We start from the raw sequence: 24,389 nt of genomic DNA, 5'->3' as shown, positions 1-24,389 counted from the left end.
CAATCTTAGCAATTTTCAAACACAGCACAAAAACGCTTCTCAGGAACCATCATTAGAATGGCAAATAATGGACAAATAATACAATAGTTCGTGATAGTTTAGATCAAAAATTTCCGTCACTCAGAAAGATAAATGGCAGGCACACAGATAACTTACCAGTACCTAACATACGTATATTTTCTTTACTTTTTCATATAATTGAGTTCAGCTTTGTAATTAGTTATGTCGGAGCGCAAGCATTAACATTTTAATGGGAAATGTGCATCTGGTGCGAATTATGGAACAGCATAGCGCTTTCGTTAGTTAACTTTATAGCGTTTACGTTTATGAATAAAGTTTTTTGCTTTAGATTTTTTAATTCTAGCAGTGTCTTGTCATTCTCCTTTTTGAATCAACGGAAATTTACGCGTCCTGCATGCCCATTGCACAGTTGGAGTTGGTGCCAACAACAACATTATTGAATTACGTACAATTCAATGTGACCAAATTAAAAAGGAATAAGAACAGAGAATAAAACAATGTATAAACCTTAAAAAATAACGTGTTACGCCCTTATCCAATGTGTTACAAACAATAACTAATCTCCAGTAGCGAAATAACACAGACATTTCCATCACAATAAGTTTCAGAGAAAGTTTCCACACAATTTTTATCCCTGTACTAGTGGCTGCATTGGGCCTTTTAGAAGAGCTTAACTCGATTCCTGCCTTGAATCTAACACTCTTAAATCTTGCTTGAGGTTGAGCTATGACTGGAGACGCACGAATAGAACGTTATATGTTAAGCAATGACATGGTCTGTATCCATTCAAACGCAGGCCGTTCAGGCATCGCCGCCTGCTCAAATAACTAGAAAAGACTCGTGGGCATATATTTTGCAGAAATTAACAACTTAAATCTATTTTTTGGGGGTGGCCAACGAGGCAGGGTGGCCCAGTGGTTAAAGTTCAGAGTACCAAGATTGACGCACTAGAGAGGCGCGGGTTCGATCCCAGCTCTGTGCACCAGTTTCTGATCAGAATCGGCAAGGAGGCCGGGCGGTTAAGCACAGCAAAATTGTAGCAGTGAGTTGCGAGTTCGAGACCTCAAAATGCTGTGAATGTTCTGCGATGTTAAGAATCGGCGACAGGCTTACGGCCTAATAAACGCTGAAACCGCTATTATTTTTATTTTATTAATACTTTGCAGTGGAAGCAGCTGTCTGGTAAGTAACTATGTACACTTCTAAACCGATTTCAATTAATTATATAAAATTAGCCGTCCCCCAAAAAAATATTCTGGAGTCGCCTTCTGCAATAGGAGCCGTCGTTCTGTGATTATATGTCAATCAAATGATATTGCAGCATCAGAGTGAACAAGGAAAAGAGTTTCCTCGATTCATTTGTTAGGGACGTTCTTCAGTTATCAAGCGAGACTTTAGAAAACGCATCAATATTTAGCAATTCGAGTCACGGCATGCGTGAGATGAGACGTCACATAAAACTCAACTAATCAATGTAGTTCTAAAATCATTGTACCGGAAATTGTAGCGTGAGGTAGACACCTGAGGCGATCAGGGTTGAGTTCCCTCTGAATTTCTTCTTTAATGTCATTTTCATCTTAAAATAAAAATTGGCATCTTTAACACTGTTACGTCGTTTTTTACAGTTGATTTGTTCCCGCTATTTTATAATTTCAACCTCGATAAGTTCATCGCGTACTCTAGAATATTGTAATCTGCAACATGAATGAGATCATGAGCTTCCATCTGCAACAGCGCTGTTTCCAACTTGTGACCTTCTGCGGTTTTTAATCTATTGATTATATATTTCCTATATACATGCACGGAATAACCAGTTACAGCAGTTGTGATCGTATTCACAGCAGTCGTAAATACGATTTGTAGCATGGAACTCAAAAGCTCGCACTGGCGAGTATTTAATAATAATAATAATAATAATAATAGCGGTTTCAGCGTTTATTAGGCCGTAGGCCTGTCGCCGATTCTTAACATCGCAGAACATTCACAGCTTTTTGCGGTCTCGAACTCACAACTCACTGCTACAATTCTGCTGTGCTTAACCGCCCGGCCTCCTCGCCGATTCTGACCAGAAACTGGCGCACAGAGCTGGGATCGAACCCGCGCCTCTCTGCGCCAATCTTGGTACTCTGAACTTTTAACCACTAGGCCACCCTGCCTACACTTACGTTGAGAGCCACTACTTCAAGCTTGAGATTCAAATAAATTACTTCGAGCTGTTGAAAATAGTTATGAAGGCCTTATTGATTCATCTAGTATATCAGTCCTGTACATACGAAAATACGCTCTTCCATTCTCATGAATAAGTCACAACAGTGGTTAGGATACCGAACTTTATTAAAGGTATACCGTATCAGGAAACGTGGAGTTTTCTCACGTTACTCCTTACTTTTCAGTGACTCCTAAATATTGTCATTTTGGCAGCTGGCAAATGAAATATAAGTTCTTCAAAGTCATATTTAATGGCGGACCCAGAAGAAAAGGGCATAAATACGCACATGAGTAAAAAATACTGCACGATAATTCCCGAACAGTTCTTACTTGCAATACGAGAAGTTCGGGCATTGGTAAACGTTAGAAAATAAATTAACATTCATCTTGTTAGTTTTTCCCGGCAAAATGCGTGACTCGGCCCACTGCGAAGGTATCGGCAGACCCCGCAGTAATGGTAACTTTAAATCCCATTCGAGGTCCAGCCGTTCAAAATTAGTTAGCCATGTAAGTCCAACTTCTTGGACGAATCAGACGCTCTTTCGAGTTCCTAGCTGCAGGAACGATGAAGCAGTTGTTTGTTGCTGTCGTGCGCCCGAACCTAGAGTTTGGAAACGCCGTGTGGTCATGGAGACTTGAAAGGGACAAATATTTAATAGAGAATGTTCAAAGACGTGCAACAAGAATAATTCCAGGCTTGAAGGGAAAGTCTTGTGAAGAAAGATTAGAGATTATGAAGCTTCCAAGCCTCAGTTATCGACATCAGAGACCTCATCGAAGTATACATGTATACACATGGGTTTATACAAGTCTGGGAAAGGTTACTACTAGAATTTGAAACATGAAACAACACCAAGGCCCACGACTATAAATTAAAAAAAACTTCGTTGCAACTCAGCCACGCGACAACATTTCTTCTCGCTTCGAAATGCCGACTTGTGGAATAGCCTCCCCGATTACATCGTTGACTCTCCGAGTATATAAGCGTTCAAGAAAATACTAGATAAAGATATGGTAAAATATTAAATATATGTTCAGACTTGAAATGCCTAGCACGTTAGCACCATATCGAACCCGGTGAAAGTCTAGTAGCTATTTCAAACTATCGTCAGTCCTGAAAAAATCCGGTCAAAGGACATGCTTTTAGATCGTCTGTGAACAAGTCACAAAGAGTACAAGAATCGACGACAGGCCACAGCAGGCCTACTCTTCAGCTCCGACATCACTATGTTATGTTTGTTATGTAATAGTATTTTAGCACTACTAAAAAAACTAATCAGACCGAAACTCCCTACGGTGAAAAAATTACCCTTAAAATCAACATGGTGGCGTTCCCAATGCCTACATGTAACCAATGACAGTGTTCCAGACAGAACTCACCACGTCAGTCATCCGCAAATTGGTTTGCATAAGGTCAAAATATCTACAATAAATCTTCAGCAAAGTCAATTTAAAAGATTTGACCCATGATCAATCATTTTTATATAAAATAAAATAAGATTTGTTAAGGATTTCTTCATGCACTTGAAATTTTTTAGGGTAAAAAGGTGACGCTGTAGTGAGTGCCCGGCTCGTTGAAAGAGGAAAAAACGCAAACGAAAACTCACTCTAGTGAGAAAATTTCTAACTATATCCGAAAACTAATAAAAAATATTTATGAGTATTTTATAAACAAAATTATTGACTTTGAAGTTGTAAACTCTCTAGATCGTGTAGGTGTTTCATTGTAGAAGCTTCATAGTGAAATGTCTAAGTAAGACAAAAGAGGTCGCTACAAGTCGTACGTAAAGTTTCCATCCAAGTCAAATAGTTTCGAACGATATACTATACAGATCACAACAAAGTGAAAAAACTGTCAGTCGTCGGCGGTGGAGTCGCTAGCGATAATATTTTAGTGCGGTTTCTAAATCAATAGTAATCATGGCACACAAGGTAGGATTTTTAGCTGTTTAATGAAGTAAGGTCACTCTTAATTGACTTGCTGAGCTCTTTTTTTTTTGTTCTAGTCTAGCCGAGGTAATTCTATGTGTTTTATATAGAGAAGCTTTTGAAATTGTTTCATGCTAGAACCTACAGTCATTGCATTAATGCTACTAGCTAGCCTAACTTTGCCAATTTTTTTTCTGGTTATCGGAAGAAACGCAATATTTTATCAACTAGATTTAGCCATAACTTTATAGCAGTGTCAAAAAAGCTACCTAATCTTGTGTCATTCTAATCTTACAAATTTTAATTCTGACCAACAGACCAAGTGACCACTGACCAGACCAGTATTAATTATGTGGCTTTACTTGACAAGCGGCTTTAGGGTAAACGCGGTATATTCGGTCATTGTGGGTAATTCCGTCGCCTCTCTTAGAGGCATTAGAATTCTAGAGGGATAATAAATTGACCAGTACACATAGCATATTGGAAAGCAGGACCTGAAAGCTTGGAAAGGCCAGGAACTTTACACTTTCAGTCCATTATTTACATATCCTATCCCTTTCCAGAATTTCATTTGTGATTGGTTTGTTATATTAGCCACTTTCAGCTTTCCAGCTTTGATTGGATAATGGAATTGTAATATTATCTGCTTTCTAGCTGTGATTGGTTGATGGAATTGCTTTCAAGCTGTGATTGGCTAATGGGGATGCTTTCAAGCTGTGATTGGTTGTGCCCATAAGCCCCGCCCCCAAGTATGATATATGTACTACAGTACTGGTTAACTAAATACTTAATTGAAACTTGATCATTACAAACAAAAGGCCTGGAAATTTTTTTAAAAACCCATTAAATATGACAAATAAAAAATATCTATCAAACATGAGATATCCAAATAATTCTATTACAAACCTAATGTACCTACTATACAATTGAAACATTTTGTCCACTTTTGATCCTCCTTTTCATTTATAGTCAGTCTCCTGGCAGGCTGGTAGAGCACTGTATCAAGGAAAGCTTTTCACCTTGGGTGGAAAGCTTTTTTATAAGTGAACTTCCATTCTTAGAATTCCAGCCTGCGCTCTCTAGTTTTTCCTTTATATTAAGCTTTGTTTAAGTTCCATGCGTTTGTTGATGGTTGAAATGGTGACGTCATACATTTGCGCGTCAAACTAATGCCAAAACACTAGGTCTTGGCCATCTAGTGGGAAAATATTGAGATCCAAAGAGAGACAATGCATGCTATCCAGTGAGATCATCGAAAAATGTGTCAAATTTGACAGTTGACCTTGCTCTACCAAATAGTGCTGATTTCAAGTGGTAAATAAATTAATAGATGATTAAGTTGAGAAATGGATTTAGACACATGAAAACTAATTCCGTCACAACGTGAATTGGACACACACAGATCGTTCCAAGCTATGTACAAAAATTAAAATTTGCTTAATTAAAAGCTTAATAGTTGTTAATTAAAAGCGTTAAAAGCGTAAGTAGTGTTCAATATTCATTAGTGTTCTAATTCAAAGCCGTGTTGTATTCCAATACAGCTCACACAGCAAGCGGAATTCGAACACGTGGATGATGGCATTACGTATCAGTAGAATTTGAAGCGTGGACGGAATACGCCTCAACATGTGCCGAATATTGCCACACACAGTGACGGAATATAGGGATTTGGTAGGTTTGCATTCTAAAGGCTTTTACATAAATATGGCAACATTTTGTGACGTTTCATCATTGCCGACGCGTACTACGGTGTTTTGAGAGTCACCTAAAGCAAACAGAACTTGAGTAATGCATATGGTTATTTTTGTATAGTTTTTCATTTCTCAATGCGTCCTTAATGTGACGGAATATACCGCGTTTACCCTACGGGCCGCAGGGCGAGTTAGGTAATTGTAGTTAGCACTTGGCAAGTTGGCAGTAGCAGTGTAGTCAGGAGGCTGTAATTGGTGAGTGGTGAGAAGGAGTTGCAGCTTATGGATCATTGTCAGTAGTGCCTTATGGCCCTTATCTTATTTTATTACGAATTCCACAATTCAGCTGCCAATTAATGTGAAGCTAAGAAATGAGGTTTCATTTCTAATGTCTTCTTGATGAGTAATTCTTTCCTTGCTGCATATTTTTTCTGTTCACAAACAACTCAGAGTCAGAAATGCTATTAAAAAGATGTTCTGTGCTCGTTTGGTAATCCAATTTTTGGAAGTGGTGGAACTGTGGAATTGTAGGAAGTGGCTGGCAGGCATGGATTATATCTACTTGGCAAGGCCGAGTCGTGACTAGATTTTTCGATCCCTGGCTTCATGGGTCTGCCAGCCAGGTTTCCAATTCTTTGAGCCATGGCTTCATGGGTTTGCCAGCTGTGAATTCCGTATCTCGGTCGTGAAAAACCATTTATGACCCGCAAACTTGTTATTTACAAAGTCCCATCACTCCCATGCATAAAAAGTCCCATGTTATTTACAAAGTCCCATGTGTCTTAACTTTAGTGGCAACAGTACAAGTGATATCAGGATGGCCATTCCGATGTAACTGCAACTACGCGATCTTCATGGATGAAATGTTTTGAGTCGACTTGTTATTACATCCTGCATGTTATTTTGGTGGGAGGTGGAGCATTGAAGTATATATAATATATACTGTGGATTGCGGAAGTTGAAAATTTTATTAAACAACATGTTTGCAAAGTGCAAACTGCAATTTTTTCAATCAAACAAAAATTTATGACATTAGAGCTGCAAGATTTCAGACAAAAATAAAACTTTTCCAGCCCTGGTGGCTGGTCATTTAGATCCAAGACTGGCAGAACGCTCCAGTGTTACTCACTAAATTGTTAAGGGTGTGGCACTCATAATTTATTGGCAGTTTTTTGGGTCCTGGAGTGCTCTAGTGCACTGCCACTCTTGCCATTTGTATAGTACCATAAAATGGGGTCTTAGACCACTTTCTTTTTTATAAATGATGCCATTTTTTTACTAGCTAAATTAAACTTGAATTGAAACATGCAAAATACAGGTCTATACTCTAGCTTCACTCACCATAAATTGCTGGCTCCTGCCTCTCATAGTCTTTATGTAATCTCCAAATAGTTCTACTACAATGCATCCAAACCTGGAGTTATTTAACCAAAAAATAAAAAAATTGGAGGGGGTACTCAGACAGGCTTTAAATAATAGCTTTTTTCATGGATCACATATTTAATTTTTTAACCTATTAGATATGCAAACTTTTCAAATCTTTCTATTGTGTTATGTAGCCTCAGTATTAGGCCTTTAATGCCCATTGACAAAATTTTTCTATGTCAAATAGTTTTTGAGTTGTGGGGGTTTTTGTTACAAAAACGAAAAGTGGTCTAAGTTACCCCACCAGTCTAAGTTACCCCATTTTACGGTAATATATTTTACGGATGCAAACAACGTGGCTTCATGGTTGTTGATTTTAGGTAAAATTTAAGAATTTGTTGTTTCAAGGTTTATCTGGAAACTGTCTACTTCACTGAGCTATAAATGGATTTGCTTCTGACATAAGTTAGATGAATTTTTCTGGGAAGAAAAAATTTCTGAGAAGTGAATATACTTTTTGGGCAACAAATCTACCTTCAGGTCTACAACAAAATTTGCATGGACAAATTCACTAAGTTTTGAATATTATATACATTAGTCTGTTACACATATATATTGTGGGCCTGTTATTTAACAGTGCAAATAGGAGCAGGAAAATTTTCTTGTATTGCTCAACTATGTATTTGATGATGCTGATTATTTCATGATTGGTAAGGAAAATGCTCCTATGGAATGTGTTGTTATATGTGATTTTCTTCATGGAAACTAGGCTAGATCATTGGTAAAGTTCCCATGGTTATTAATTTAACATGTTCACAGATAATTCAGGTTTTAACTCATTCAAGAGCTGCTTCTGCTAATTTTGTTTGGCTCTGTGTCATCAGAGCAACTATTATATTAATTAATTACAAAAAAATAAATCAGTACTCACTACAGTGAGTGACAGAGAGTGCATTTTCTTGTTGGCAAAAACGTGAAGTCACGGATGGACAGACAGACATGGCAAGCACAATAGTGCATTTTTCCATAAATGAGAAAATGTGCTAAAAATTACCATTTTTAGTCAGTCATTCATGAATGCGAACAGCAAAAATTAAATTTCTATTTTGTTAACACAGGTTAGAGCTGGGAGATTTCAGGTTCAATTAAATGTGTTACTTCAGAGCTACACATTTTTGTTAGTATAGATCTTTTACTTTTAGTCTCCTCTTGAATGTATGCATTGCCACCCTGAAAATAGTAGGTTAATGTTTACTTTTACAGCCCGGAGCTTATCACCTCAGACCACACATGTTTATCAAAAGGAATACCATCTAATGATGACGATACATTACTGATCTTAATTGAGAATTTAAATGGACAAATGGGACAGACATAATTGAGGCAGAGGCAGATGAGTTAGGGGCTGAAGAATTTTGTGCTCATGAGTCAAGGATTTATGAGGTTAGGTCAAGTTTCCTCAAGAGCTGATAGACTGAGTGCAGATGTGTAATAAAGACACCTGTTTTGCTACAGGTTGCAGGCCAGAAGAGTGGCAATGCAGCTGCTTCCTCCACTGCCGCTGCTTCATCTCTCAGCCTGGCAACAGTTCTCCACAACTTCCAGGTCGATTACCAGAAGAACACACCTAAGAGACTCAAGATGGTTGATGCTTACCTGCTATACATACTCCTGACCGGGGTCATTCAGTTTGCCTACTGCTGCCTGGTTGGAACATTCCCTTTTAATTCGTTCCTCTCTGGCTTCATCTCTACTGTTGGATGCTTCGTTCTTGGAGGTTCGTTTATGGAAGGTTGAACTAGTATAAAATTGACCCATGAGGAGCTCATTTTTGCGGATGTAGTTTGTTGCTCGCATGTGACGTCACTGATCTCAGTGACGTCACGGGCATTAACCAATCACCGAAATGCAATCAAACCAGTCAACCAATCCGTCATGGGAATGACGGGATTGTTTATGTTTCTCGAGCTCAATGACGTAACAAGAAAGCTGAACTGTAAGACGGAAATCCTCGTGGGTCAACCTTATATAGTAATTGAACCATGCGTTTATTCACTGCATGTTATTAGGGAGACTGGGATTTGTTTCTAGAAGCTCTACATAGTATCTGTTGTGTGCTAGAATGCCAGCTCGTTTTACACTTGCGAGTCTGTTCAGCTATCTGCTATAGTGAGCCTGTTGAACTTTTGTCAGTCGGTAAATACTTTTTCTAATCTGTTCTATTATTGTGAATTTGTTGTGCTATTTTGTGTCTATTATAGTAAGTAGTGCCGTTGTTCATCCGTTCTACTGAAGTGAATGCATTCAGTCGTGACGATAATGAGATGCTAACGTATATATAATCTACTTACCTACCAGAATAATACCGGAATAATTTCTTAATATTAATTTGCTAATACCGGATGATGTGATGCTAACGTATAACTAAAATGCCACTAACGTGTCGGTAATATCTCGCTTATGTGCCGCTAATAAGTCACTTCCAGGTCACTAGTGTTCAGCTAACATGTCACTACCATGTTGCTAACGTGTCGCTTGCTGTGCAGTGTGCATACGGCTGCAGGCTAACCCCCAGAACAAGCAGCAGTTCGACTCCATCTCTCCCGAGCGCGGCTTTGCAGACTTCATCTTCGCGCATATCGTCCTGCACCTCGTCATCGTCAACTTCATCGGCTGACTCTCCGGCATCGTTTCCTTTGTATTGTTTTTGTTTTGGATTATGATTTATTTATCATTCCAGTGTTATCCAACTACAGAAATTGTTCTAAGATCACTCCAATTAAATTCTTTGTCGTTAAAACACCTTTCTTGAGAACATTTAGAAATATTTTCATAGTATACATCCATTGTTCAAGATTGCCTCACGGCCGTTGGTTTTCTGTCTTATCGGCATCAAATTGAGATATTTTAAGGACATCTGGAAACGCTAATTTTCTTCAATATTATATTCAATGTACGAAACTACGTTATTTTTCCTGAGAAAGTTATACAAAATGTGCAATTATACTTATCTCCGCCAATATCTCAATAATTTTTGCTAACATCGCAATTTTGGGTTGACATGCGAAGCCGTGAAGCCTGGTATCGAGTCTCCAATAATTGACATGCAGTTACTGTGTGCAGGACAAGTCTGAGCCTTTAAAGTTGTGGTGTTCCTGTGCTTTTATCAGGGAGTTGAAGTTTGTTAATGCTGTATTTTTATTATCCTCAATTTTTTGTTTTTAAAAACGTATTTTGTAACTAGGAAATGTCGAGAAAACTCCGTGTAATTTAACAGAGAACGAATCGGACCTAAACTTATGCTCGGGAGATTTCTCATTATTGTAAAAAGAAATTCATGGATAGTAGAAGGCGATTTTAATATAAATTTATTTAGATTGACTGGAATCGGGGAGTGTTTCTGGTATTAGTTCAGTTTATAATTAGAGCGCACAACTGCTAAAATGTAGCACTACAAGTCAGCTCGATCCCTTGGTATCTGCGCAAGAGCCGACGCTGAATAGAAAAATGGTACCCATATACGTTTATTGCAAGCTTCCTTTTCAATGTGGTTGACTACCAATGCATGACCTGGCATGTTTTGGAAACGATGGAAATCATTCGTGGATGGTTTATTCTCGGAAGATGAATTTATTAACGCTCATTTAAGTCATGAGACCGATTCATGGAGCACAGAATGGAATTGATATATGTGAAATGGATAAAGTAGTGTCCGCGCTGAAGAATAGGCTTTCCTAGCCGTTCAGCGATGCTGAACATGGCCGGATTTTTGCGTCTAGCTGGATCTCGAACCCTCAACTGCTGGGTGTCCCAGTGGTTGAAGTTCAGAGTACGAAGATTGGAGCAGAGAGGTGCGGGTTCGTTCCCAGCTCTGTGCGCCAGCTTCTGGTCAGAATCGGCAAGGAGGCCGGGCGGTTAAGCAAAGAAAATTTAAAGCAGTGAGTTGCGAGTTCGAGACCGCAACAAGCTTTGAATATTCTGCGATGTTAAGAATCGGCGACAGGCGTACGGCCTAATTAACACTGCAACCGCTATTTCGACGTCAGGCCTATTCTTCAATGCCGAAGATGCTATACGAACTCATTGACTGCAATCTCGCCCGACGAACCGCCGTTAAGCACTAGTGTCTCTTCAGGCTTTTTCCAAGCATCGGTTTGAAAACTTCAACAACATCGAAATAATCTAACTTTCCAAATAATTGATGTAAATCATCAGATAATTAGAACATTAATAACCGTATTCAGCATGTGCTTGTGCCCGATTAGTACACTTCAATCGCCATGAGTACCAAGAATAATTCTATAAAAAGTTTCCATATTGTTGAGGACATATTAATGTTTACATTTGTGACGAGGCTGGTTATTTCTGGCTCGGCAGTAAATATTGAATTTCAGTTTCCAACAGGAACAAATTGAACTGGCGGTTTTGACGGCACTGCGTGATTTTTTTCAGTGCAATTTAAAATCGCTTTAGAGTTAGAAAATCATATACATCTAATCTGTAATAGTGTAATGCTTCAGCTTGATTATTGGAACCAATTCTTCTTGTGGTAATTTAATAATATCATATCAACACAGTTATGATGGCTGGAGAAACTAGAACGCTTTGGTCTTCAGCAATAATAGTTCATGAAATTGAGTGTTAATTGAATGTCAGTGATTTATTTACAAGCCGAAAATGTCAAAAACAAGAATTTCATCAAGGTTTGACCGGTCTATCATCTTTCCAGTTCCATTTAAAACATGTCGTCCAGTTATTTTTCTATGCTGCGTCCCTGATTTCACTTCAGCAATTTTCAGCCCAAAAACAATCTTGGAAAAATAAACATATATCTCGTTTATGCAATTAAAGCATAGCATAGCGATCTCGGCATCAGATGTTAGGCTTCCACAGCCTGTTGCCGATTCTGTTGTGCCTGGTACTCGTTTCTTGGTCCATACTGACTGCTGATCCTTTGATCAGCTCTAATAAAGGTGGGAAGCTCGTCTACACTGTAGACAAGGTCCCGCATAACACTGTCCAGTCTGTTCTTAAAGGCATCGATTCTGTGCTGTTTGTAAATTAGTAAAACAGTCAAAACCCTCAATAGACAGTTCAACTGGCTGAATTTCTGCAACAGGATTCTTGGGTAAAACTTCTGTCACACATATCACATCCAAACTCTTGCTTTTTATTGTGGCTAAAAGTTCACTTCTTTTATTAATCAATGAGTCAGCATTTGTGTAAAAACACCTTAAAATAGGAACACTGTTAAAATTAAACCAATCATCAATTAAATTAAAGTATAGAATAATAGCAAACTTCCAATAAAAACAACGCATTGAGATGTACCGCATCAAGGTGACACAAACTTTTTCATTGCGCGTCTTAATCCCAATCTGTTGTTCTTAATTTATTAGGATGTATTCCGTGATCCGCATTTACTTTCAGCGCGTTCTCGGATGCCCGCGACACGTGCTTGAGAATTCTGTGCCGGTAGATGCTATTGCGTTTAGGTTATATGTTTGTTTTCTCTGAACAAGAAATTTTATCATAGTTATTGAAGAATGGAATGTGTTTTAGGTAAGTTTTTTTTAAGAATTTTCATGCCAGCCTGTAAAATTTTGCTGAGTTTTTCAGAAACTGTTAGTATAAATCATTGTCTCAGTTTTCTCTTATTACAGAAATCTTGCCTCTCCAAATTGACAAATTTTCAGAACATTTGTAATTTTGTTGCCCCATTGCTTACTTGTATTAACATCTAGATCTGGGGTAATTCATCTAGTGGGAATCAATCATTTCTAAAAATGGCAGGAAAGCTCACGTTGTGGCTTGAGAAGCATATACCTACCTATATTTCATGCCAGGCTCCAAAAAAAGCAGCAAAGCTTCAATTGCAGCTCAATTAGCAGATATATTACATGCCAATGCATGTATCAAACCTGAAAGTTTTGCTGTAGATTGCAGTATAAACTTTCCTTACCTTGAAAGTTTGAATGCAATTTATGGAGATGTGAATTGTGATCAATTCACAATTGTCAAGGCTCAAAGCCTCAAGGGTCTCATGGATTCAACATTCAAGGATATTCATGCTAAAGTGGAAATTAAAATTTATCATTTCTATGAACTATGTAGGTACAGTGATTGGTTATACTTTAGTGCTATTCCACTATGCAGAGTGTGCAATCAACGTCGCCAAGATACGAGTTTCCAGGTAACAACGTCGCCGGCATTACTCGATAGTTCTCGCCGTCGCCGCCAAAAGTCTTCAGGATACGTCGCCGAGTAATTTTTTAACAATGAAGCTGCTAAAAGTTCAAAGAATATATCCTCCACTCCCCAGGAACTACAGCAGTCAATATGGCTTCCGCATCGCAACCGATTCCACCATTTGCAGATTGTGCTGCAGCTGTACAGTCTCATCCGACAAACCGGAAAATAATCAAAAGTTATCAATAAGTAAGATTTTCAAATTGTTTCAACAACATATTCACTTGAATTAAATAGTTCTTTAAAAAATCTCAACGCAATGCATTGTAGCGCAAAAAACTGCAGTTTCTACCGCTAAATGAAGACAAGTTTATTTTAATGGCCAAATGTCCACAAGCGATTCTGCTATCGATCTATTTCGCACCGTAAATCAAGGCTTAACATCACAAATGACGCGAAAAGTCTTCAAATCCAGAGTGAATCAAATCTAAAGCAAATCGACTCCTAATATAAAGCAAGTTGTAGCTCTCAGCCGGTCCATGATATGTCTCCCAAACCAATGATGTTATTTACAAGCCACGAACTTATTACAAGGTTGCATGCACGTGTTACCCCAAATAACTAATTTTACCCTAAAAACAGTCCGGTTGTACAGCAAGTGTCAACTGAACAAGTAATAAAGCAGTCTGACCACTCTAATGCGACCGAAACTACGCAATCGAAAAAAAGTTGTTTACATTTTTTGCAGGAACTCATCGCAACTGATTTCCGGACAAGCTTCGCTGCATCGTAATCCATCCAACGTACCGGAAACCTTACTTTTTTTCTAAATAGTTGGCTGAAGACTGAGAAATATATTAAATGCAAGAATTTCAATCTAAATGTGTCGGCAAGATCTTCTGAAGGCGGAAATTTTGCCGATAATGCGTCGCCGTAGGTCTTTAAATCTTCGTTCACTCTCTGCACAGTGGTTGTTATTGATAAGTTTTTCCTGAGCCAATTAATATTTGATCTACTGATAGGCTAGCTGCAATGCAATGGGAATTTGAATATCAGTAGAAGACTTTTTTTAAGAATTTTTCAGCAATATTGGGTAAAAACTAAGGTTTTATGAACAATTTTTGAACATCTACTGAAATATATACTTTTTAGCACATTTTATCATTTATGGAAATTGGAAAAAAGGCACTATTGTGCTTGTCATGTCTAGGCGGTGACTACAGGGACAAACAGGCAAGAAAATGCGCTCTCTGTCACTCACTGCAGTGAGTACTGATCTAAATTTTTCTTTCTTACTTTCAGTGGAAGTAATTGAGCAAGGGCCCTAAAAACAGATATAATTTACTGGAAGAACAAAAAATGTTGTCTTGCTAATTGGTGGTTTCTGCCCAATTTTCCAGAATGAACTGTGATGGCAACTGTGTAACTGATTAGCAATATATATATATATAGATATAGATGTGTATGCAAAATATTGAATGTTTGTCAGCACATTATTTGATAAAAATTTAGTTATACTTACATAATTTCATCTGCTATTTCTAGAAGTGACTTTAAAAAAACATGTATTCAGAAATGTATTTTGGAAAAATCTGCCCCAAATTCCTGTCCAGGGGTTTTTGTCTTCCACATTTCTTTCCAAGTTTCATGCATGGTAAATGTAATATTTGAGTAATGGTTGCTACATTGTTAACTATTTTATATAATCCTTGCAGATACAGAAGGGGATGGTGTCCTTGGACAGTCTCCAAAGAAGAGCAAGAAGAACCAAAATGTAGCAATGCAGCAGCAGAAGCAAAGCATGAAAGTGGCCCCTTCATCTGTCCCTGGCATGGTCCTCTCAGCAGAGCACTGGCCACTGCTGCTTAAGGTTGGTAGCACTCTCCCATTCTGATCAAAGTTTTATCTAACAAATGAACTCGAGCAAAGTGAATTAAACTAATTATAAAAAATTTAAAAATATTGTAAACTTGTTGCTGTAATAAGTTTTGAATTCTCAATTTGATGCTTGTATGATTATGTAAAACTAAATTCTGACCAATAAGACATCTATCTGTTAATTTACACAACTGTCTTTTTTTTTTTTTTTTGGGGGGTTTATACTTTGCTTCTTTGGCAACTCAAAGTAAATTCTTTGACATATGGAAAATTATTCAGTTCACTCATTTCTGTTGCTTTAAAGCAAGCTATAACTGTTGGATTGTTGCTGGCAAACCTTTACAATCTGATATTATGGATTTGTTGACCTTTCCTGTCATTTTGTGATAGAACTTGTCATTTGTTTATCTTCAAGAATTTTTAGAAGTGATGTATACTTCCTGCTCTGGTGCTTCAAAGGTTTCCTGTAATTACCCAGTAAAATATTGGAATGTACCTTTAGTCATGTGTAAAAAAATTTTTTTTTGTTTCTCTACTTTGGTGAGTTGAATATTCAGAGACATTGTGTCTAACTAACTGTAAATTCTTTTTACAGAATTTTGACAAGATGAATGTAAGAACAAATCACTTCACTCCGCTGGATTCAGGCTGCTGTCCTCTGCGACGGCCCATCACTGAGTACATCAAAAGTGGCATCATCAATCTGGATAAGCCTTCCAACCCTTCCTCCCATGAGGTTGTTGCCTGGATCAAGAGAATCCTCAAAGTTGAGAAGACAGGTCACTCGGGCACACTAGATCCCAAAGTAACAGGTGTGTTCCAACTCTGTCTTCATCACCATTATTGGTGTAGAAAGCCCCATTTCATGTGCCGTAAAAGAGTTCTCTTTTGGAGATCTTGCAATAGCCAATGACCTATTCATGAGACGTAGATTGTGAGGCATCAGAGTTAAGTGTATTATATACTCATACCTCGTAATTTTATTTGAATTTTTTTGAAGAGAATTTGCTCATTGCTTTAAACCATGGATTGGCTATCAAATTTCCCTTTAATTTCATAGTAGTGATGTAATTGAATGGTGTGATATTTATTGTTCCTGGAGTGATCAAAGTTTTAATAAATTACTCTATTTTATTGAATTGTAGCTCAAAAGAAAAATGAATAAAAATTAGGTTTGGCATGGCTATGGGGAAGTGAAGACAATAGTTTAACCCATTGCTTCTTTGAAACCCTGATATGAAAACCCTCCAGCGAACTGAGTGATCTAACCAGTTTTACAAGTTAGCAAAGCAATAACATTACTATTATTATTATAGGTATCGATTGATCTTAGAAAATTGATTCTATTATTGTATTGCAAAACTGGGTTATATTGCTATTCTCAATTTTAGCCTACAGAACATAGTAAGTGATGCCATTCTATGGATTGTGAATGGTTTCGTGTCCCTCCTCTTTCTCATATCAATGCTCAATAGGCAAGAGATTTTTTTTATGCTTCATAAGTGAGCAACCTATCAATTTTTTTACAAATTTATTTTGCGTTTTTTGGCCTATTAGTAATCTTGCAAATGCCTTACATTGGTATACTGGGGCCTTTGGTTTGAACATGATAAAAAAATTTTTTGCTTGGGTTAGTTGAGCTTTACTTTCTATTTTCTGTTTATGATACTTTAATGCATACATAATTCTTGTCTCATTTTTAATTCTCATGCTAAATCCTGTAAATATTTTTGATTAGCATCAAAACCTTGACTGCATAAAATTATCCTAAACTGTATTGTTTTAATTGATAATTTGAGTTCTTCATATCACAAAATGATCCAGCAAGTGAATGTATATGTGCAGGTTGTCTCTTGGTGTGCATTGAGAGAGCCACGCGGCTCGTCAAGTCTCAACAGACTGCCGGCAAGGAATACGTCTGCATCTTCAGACTACACGAGCCTGTTGAAGAATCAAGAGTTAAGCAGGTCTGTATCTAACATCATCTGGTTCGATAACTTCTATTCTTCCATCTTTAAACATGGTATCTTATTTTACCCGCCCTTTTGTCTCTCAGAACCTTGTGCCCACATTTTGCCTTTTGTCTGAGGTTTCCTTTCCCACAAATATGTACGAGTCCATTGTTGACAATTCTTTCCAGTACCTTCCCCATACAGCTGGTCAACGCGATGGGGCGGTAGCTGGATAGCTCCAGGGCAGTTTATTGGGTTTGAGGAAGGCTATTACGGTGGCGGTTCGCCATTGCGATGGAAATGCGCGAGATAACGAAATTTTATTGTACAGGGTTAGAAGGGCTGTTATCGCGGTCTAGAAACATCTAGAAAGCCAAAATCTGATCTCCCCTACACAATACGGCTTCCGCCCCCTCAGAGGCACTACGGAAGCACTTATCCGACTCCAAAACCGTATCATAAAGAGCAAAACGGAAGGAAAACGCACCATTTGCGTATTTTTTGACATGAAAAAGGCCTACGATACTGTCGATAAAACCTGGCAACACAGAATACTGCAGTTCACTCATCAAGCCAGGATTAGAGGTAACCTGGCCCTGTACATCCAAGAATTTCTGCGCTACCAATCTTTCAGAGTGAGAGTGGGGGCTACGCTCTCACCTCTATGCATCTAGAACCAGGGTGTGCCGCAGGGAAGCGTGATCAGCTGCATGCTCTTCCTGATGGCCATAAACGGGATCACCTCCAGCCTTCCTCCTAACAGACAGTCATCTCTATACGTCGACGATTTTATTATCTATGAGTCATCTCACTACCTACCCGCCCTCGCACGCCGTATACAAACCGCCATAAACCGAGCCAGTCAGTGGGCCATGACCCATGGCTTTTCCTTTTTAAGTGAGAAAACCGTGGCCATGCACTTTAAACAAAACCGCTCTCAGGAACAACTCCCTCCATTGTTTTTACAGGGTACTCAAATTACCGTATCACCCGTGGCTAAATTCCTTGGCATGACACGGGACGGCAGGATCTCTTGGCGGCCCCACCTGCGGGCTTTGAAGGGCAGCTGCCTCCGGAGGATGAACCTCATGAAGAACCTGTCTGGACAGTCGTGGGGATCGGACAGGCTGACCCTACTTCACCTCTAAAGAGCCATTATCAGAACAAAGATGGACCATCTACCAATACGCAAGAATACAAACCCTTTCTTTACTCACCCCGGTCCACAACGCCGCCATCAGGACATGTACTGGAGCATTCAGAACATCCCCCACTATTAGCCTCTATGCAGAGAGTGGTGAGCCTCCACTCTCTCTCCACCGAATACAGCTCACACTCCAGATGATAGCCCGCCTCAAGCAACTACCTCTATCCCCAACATGGCGCAGCGTTATAACTGAAGACCGACCGAATATTTTCCCGTACAATATCCCGTCATCCGAAGACTATGAAACACTGCTTGCAACAACGCAGGCTCATGTACTAGAAGTCATACCAGTCACATTTGAGGATACCCCTACATGGCGCATCCCAATCAACACATTCTGCCCGGATCAAAACTACCCACTGAAGCAAAGGACACACCCAACCGAGATGAGAAACATCTTTCTCCACCATGCATCTGCAAAACATGCTAACTCCACGCATATTTACACCGACGGCTCCAAGACGAACGGCGCAGTGGGATGTGCAGCTGCGGCCGGCGCAGCGGCGGTGTCAAGACGACTCAGTTCAAGCTCGTCAATCTTCACCGCTGAGCTCGTCGATATCAGCTGCGCCGTTAGCCTCATAGACCAACTGCCCGGAGATGACATTACCATATTTGTAGACTCCAAAAGCGTGGTGCAGGCTCTGAGAGTTTATAACAGCAGGCACCCCATCGTCTGGGAGATCCTAACCGGGCTGGTGCGCCTGGCGGGGGCGGGGAGAGCGGTGAGCGTCTGGTGAGCGTCCTCGGACCAGGCGATCCATAGCGAGTAAGTCCCATGCCGGGACCATTACCCCATCATCAAGGCAAGCATCCGCCATATCTGGCAGGAACAGTGGGTGAATGTGAGGGGGAACAAACTAAGAACAATTAAGGACAAACTAAGAACAATTAAGGACTGTGACTATAGCCAGAAATCCCGGAAGATGGAGGTAGCGCTGTGCAGACTAAGGATCGGCCACATGCGCCTCACTCACAGGTACCTGATCGAATGCCGTCCAATGCCGTATTGCAATGATTGGTTGGTACCCCTGACGGTCTTGCATGTTATGGCGGAATGCCCGAGCCACGGTGATACTCGGCAAAACTACTACCCCAACACTACTGCCCTCAGCCCAAATGAAATGCTATCTAGGATGCTGAGGGAAGTTCCCCGAAGCATCTTCAGAACTGACAACCTTAGACAATTTCTAATCGAGTGTAACCTGCTAACGGATATCTAGCACGGCACCATGACATAGGTCAGACCACCTTTGTCAAAACACCACATCCGTGTCATCACATTACTGGCTGAGATGAAGTAACAGAAGATGGACTGAACCTGCGCCTTGGAAACCGAAAAGCATACACCCTAGACCAGATGGATCAGGCTACGAGCCTGCAACCAACAAAGAAACCTGACCCTGCAAACCGAATATTGCACCTTCGGCGCGAAATAGACGAAACTGATCTGAAGCGCTAGAAACCTCCCCTCTACTACTACTACTACTTCCCACAAATATCACACCCAGTTTCCTGGTTGCTTATTTTCTTGATGACCATCTGTTAATGAAACAATGATCATGAATTATTTTCTATCATACTTTATTTATTATGAATATACATCTCCCCATAATTGCATTGCTTTTGAATGAGATATTATATTCCCGTTTACTGTACTTGTGTACGTTTGTGTGCAGATGATCACCAGATTATTGGGCGCACAGTTCCAACGCCCGCCTCTTATATCTGCCGTCAAGAGACAGCTCCGCATCAGGAAAATTAAGTCTATATCGCTCATAGAATATGACGCTAAAAACAGCTTAGGTGAGTGGTACTTTCTTAGTATATTCATCCTAAATATACTTATTTTAGCTTTGCTGATGACTATTTGTTTTGCTATCAATATCTACCGGTGAACATGGTGTAACATTGAGCTTGTAGCAAGTGTTTTACAATGACAAACATCATGATCAAACTATTGCTCTTGTTTCCCAATATTGCCTCGTGCTTGTTACACTTAATGATGTATTCAATTTACTCGATTTTTCATGCAATATCAGGTTTATTACAATCGCTTGTATTGGATCACCGCCAATGCAGTGTTGGAGTAGCCTTTTTATTGGTCCTTTACTAACTTACTGTGGTGGCAGGCATCTTCCACACGGCGTGCGAGGCCGGTACATACGTGCGGACGATGTGCGTGCACTTAGGCCTCTACCTCGGCGTGGGCGGACACATGCAGGAGCTGCGGCGCGTGCGCTCAGGCCACCACGGTGAGGAAGATGGCCTCGTCACCATGCACGACGTGCTCGACGCTAAGTGGGAGTTTGATCACAACCAAGACGAGGCGGCATTGCGTCGCGTCATCCGACCCCTCGAAAGCCTCCTGACGCAGCACAAGCGCATCATCATGAAGGACTCGGCCATCAATGCTATCTGCTATGGTGCCAAGATTATGCTGCCTGGTGTGCTACGGTACGATGACGGCATCGGCATGAATGATGAGATTGTGTTAGTGACCACCAAGGGCGAGGCCATCTGTCTAGCCATCGCCCTCATGACCACCTCCACCATGTCCTCATGTGACCACGGCGTCGTGGCCAAGATCAAACGGGTTGTTTTGGAGAGAGACACATACCCAAGAAAGTGGGGACTTGGCCCCAAGGTAAGTTCAGCCCCCCCCTGACGCCGTGTATCTCTGAATTTTGAAGGTCTTAATTATATCCATCAGAAAGCTTATTTTATAGGAATCTATTCATGCGAGCTTATTATTTCTCTGATGATATTTTCTCCAGAATTAAACACGTCAGGCGCGAAGTGTTCATAATCAATGGAACGTTGAATAATTCTTGGCAACATGAATTGAACACATCAGCCGTGAAGTGTTTGTAAAAAGTTGAACTTTGAATAATTTTATGTGACTTGAATTAAACATTTTATGCGTTGAGTGTGTATAGCCAGGTGCCCAGCTCTGATTTTTCGGGCATTGATTACCGTAACTGTTTATGTCGGCAGGCTTCGATGAAGAAGACGATGATCAGGGAAGGTTTGCTGGACAAACATGGCCGCCCCAACGACAAGACGCCTCCTGCCTGGATTAGCGGCTACACGGACTACCGCAGCAAGACCGAGACCGGCCCTGGCATTGCTCCTGAGTCTGCAGCTCCTACAACTGTCGCTCCGGCTTCTGCAGCGCCTGTCATCAAATCTGAACCCTTAGATCGTGCCGAGAAGAAAAGAAAAGTGAGTGCAAGTCACTGCTTTAGTTCATGTATGAAATTTCTTCATCATTTGCCTCAAGACACATTAATCGTAGCAACAATTATTTGGCTAACAGTCTGCTCTGCAGAGCTACCGTCAGCAGACATGGGGGTTAAAATTAGGCAGTCTTTTTCTATTAATGCTGTTTAATTTCTCGATCAGGGTTTTAAGCACACATGGATGCTGCTAGTTGAAGTGCATTATGAAACCTTTGATTCTAGAAAGCTCCATCCAGTAATGTAAACTCTACTAACGAGTTAAATTGCAAAAATCTGTCTTTCACTAGAAGTTGGCAGAATATCAAAAAAGCTCTTGTTTCATCTCGCATTTCGTAAAGCTATGTGCCGTTAAAATTCCATTAGTATACAAGTCTTTATTTGTTTTTATTCGTGAGAGAGTTGCAAATTCATTTCTTCGCTCTCTGCATCATCTTCCGCTACACCACCCTGATCCTAGATTAATGGTAATGGTCTCTGTATTGCCGTGTTGAAAAAGGCTTCGATTTCCGCGCCTCGAAGAGGCGCAAGGGCCGCCTATTGCGGTGCGAATAATTATCATGTCAAGTGGGCTTGAAGATATCTTGTACCCACTTTGAGGGTAATGCTTGGGAACTGCCACTGGATATTTTCAGTCTAGTCTTCAATCTATACCCCAATTCAGATTTTTAAATAAGTTGCAGAAAGGAAGTGACATCAGCATGGTTTGGAAATTACGTCAGTTAACGTCCCCATTTTCAATCGTGTTTGTTTCATTTCGTAACAAAAATTTAACTCGTTAGTTTGTATGTGGCCTGCTTTTAGCTTCTGCACTGTTTTTATTTTTATGCACCTAAGCTTTTGTTTCTTTCTGAATATTACCAACACTGATATAACGCTCGTTTCAAATAATTATTTACCGTAAATTCAGTATTGTACAAATGATAACCGTTTGGCTTACAGAGACACGGCAGTGGCGACAGCGGGGCCGCCGCCTCTGACGTGCCGGCCTCTGATTCCGAGAAGAAGAAAAAGAAGAAGAAAAAGAAAAGTAAAACCGAAGAAGCGGAGGTGGCCACGGCTGTGGAGGATGTGGTTAACGAGGTGAGGTGGTGATGCTTCGTAACGCTATTTTGTAGTCTTCAGTCTCTACTGGGAGAACAGTTTAGACAACACATGGTAAAAGTTGCCAATGCTTTGAATGGACGTTGATTATTTCAGCTGGAAATAGGAAGTTCTTGGGGGATGAGAGCGGGTGTTCATTTTTATCATTTGCTCCGCTGTTTCGTCTGATTCGAAATATTTAATCTCAATTGTTTATGGCATTGTGAAAATTTATATTTTTCTAAATGTGATATTGATAAAATAATTTTTTACTACTTTTTTGCAGAACGGCGAAAAAAAGAAGAAAAAGAAGAAGAAGAAAGAAAAGACGGAAGAATAAATACTCATTGATTAATATTCCACAGAAACAAATATTTTCAATCGTGTCCCACTATTGTTTCCTTTTATTTTCTTCGTATTTTTACTATCATTTAACTAATGAATTAATATTGCAGGTTCTTGCTTTCAAACACCATGATGCTCTTATGCGATTACCTCTATTGTTGTACAAAACATTTTCACTTGACTGACAATCATTTGTAATTTGAGCACTCATGGTTTTTTTTTTCTAAGTCGTTTTAATGCGTAAAAATTTTGACTGTTTGGAAAATTCAGATGCAATTTTCATGCTACTGGGCAAGTACCTAACATTTGCTTAGTTTAACGGATGAATATTTGTGTACAAAGCACAAGATTTGTGGTTTTTAATTGCGGTATGTGGTACAGAAGTCTGGTATGTCGGTCTTGTTTCAGCAAGACCGACATGCGCCGGCGTGGATGCATCTTCATGGTCATAAATTAACTGCTTCAAAGCCGTTTTCTACGCTGCAAGACCTAAAAAATTATGAGATACGTTTGTGTTGGTGATATGGTTTGAAACACTTAGCTCGCCCTTAGTCGTTCAGCAAATATTTTAAGTGAAACTTTGACTGATTTTTTTTTGCAAAAAATTCGACCTTTTCAGAAAAAATTTCTGTTATGTTTCTCGCTATGTGATGTGACAGACCAAGCTACATCTTAGAAACATTTTAAAGCAAGTGTACTAACACGAGCCGCATGTGTTTTGAGATAACACTTGGTATTCGGGAACATAAACCGTCACCAATGCCATTTATATCTGAATGTCTGGTGTCGGGAGTTCCGTCAATAGACGGAGGCTCAAGTATTGGCTGGAGCTGACAGTAACGGGGGGCCGTGGACGCTGTGCAGGCGATGCTTGAATAAGTCTTGCTGTCGCCGGCTTTTTTGTTCAACAATAAATGCCAGCGAAGAGATGACATTGTTTCATTTGCCTGCCATGTAGTTGCTACTCATATGTTGACTATATTTTTGTTCCGCTGTTGCGATCTGATGTCGATTAATATTTCTTCAGCGAGTCCTGTGTTCTCGGGGGTCGCCGGGATCTCAGTCGAGAAGACAATATTCTTCAAACTGAAATTTGATCATAAATTCCAATTCTAACTTTGTAGGATTAGAGATGCAGGATTTCAATTTTCTAATGAAATTTGTAACGTATTTGGTGTGAGATCATTGCGCACATCCACCTGTGCGAAATATAAATGCCGTTGTCAGTTACCATTCAACAGCAATGTGTCGATATTAACTTCTTGAAAAAAGTGGAATGCAG

At 39.7% G+C, this 24,389-nt stretch overlaps 2 protein-coding genes across 2 annotated transcripts; both read left to right on the top strand.

Annotated features, from left to right (window-relative positions):
- The first annotated feature begins 3,940 nt into the window (after window positions 1-3,940).
- Window positions 3,941-10,402, top strand: LOC108669776 (dolichyl-diphosphooligosaccharide--protein glycosyltransferase subunit DAD1). Its single transcript, XM_018157186.2, has 3 exons — window positions 3,941-4,161; window positions 8,730-8,991; window positions 9,761-10,402. Exons 1-3 carry the CDS (start codon window positions 4,150-4,152, stop codon window positions 9,889-9,891), a joined length of 405 nt encoding a protein of 134 aa, XP_018012675.1. The 5' UTR covers window positions 3,941-4,149; the 3' UTR covers window positions 9,892-10,402.
- Window positions 10,403-12,650: 2,248 nt separating this feature from the next.
- Window positions 12,651-24,036, top strand: LOC108669782 (H/ACA ribonucleoprotein complex subunit DKC1). The gene is made up of 9 exons (XM_018157190.2): window positions 12,651-12,776; window positions 15,119-15,273; window positions 15,877-16,093; window positions 17,127-17,248; window positions 20,120-20,246; window positions 20,573-21,087; window positions 21,438-21,665; window positions 22,622-22,762; window positions 23,049-24,036. Exons 1-9 carry the CDS (start codon window positions 12,761-12,763, stop codon window positions 23,100-23,102), a joined length of 1,575 nt encoding a protein of 524 aa, XP_018012679.1. The 5' UTR covers window positions 12,651-12,760; the 3' UTR covers window positions 23,103-24,036.
- Window positions 24,037-24,389: the final 353 nt, after the last annotated feature.

This window comes from Hyalella azteca, unplaced genomic scaffold (assembly GCF_000764305.2).
Source record: "Hyalella azteca isolate HAZT.00-mixed unplaced genomic scaffold, Hazt_2.0.2 contig7884, whole genome shotgun sequence".
Classification (NCBI taxonomy): domain Eukaryota; kingdom Metazoa; phylum Arthropoda; class Malacostraca; order Amphipoda; family Hyalellidae; genus Hyalella; species Hyalella azteca.
This window is presented reverse-complemented; position numbering and strand designations above follow the sequence as displayed.

Coding starts and splice junctions, on each gene's coding strand:
- LOC108669776 (XM_018157186.2), top strand. Junction 8,992..9,760: donor TGGATGCTTCGTTCTTGGAG/GTTCGTTTATGG, acceptor CTTGCTGTGCAG/TGTGCATACGGCTGCAGGCT.
- LOC108669782 (XM_018157190.2), top strand. Junction 15,274..15,876: donor ACTGGCCACTGCTGCTTAAG/GTTGGTAGCACT, acceptor TTCTTTTTACAG/AATTTTGACAAGATGAATGT. Junction 20,247..20,572: donor TGACGCTAAAAACAGCTTAG/GTGAGTGGTACT, acceptor CTGTGGTGGCAG/GCATCTTCCACACGGCGTGC.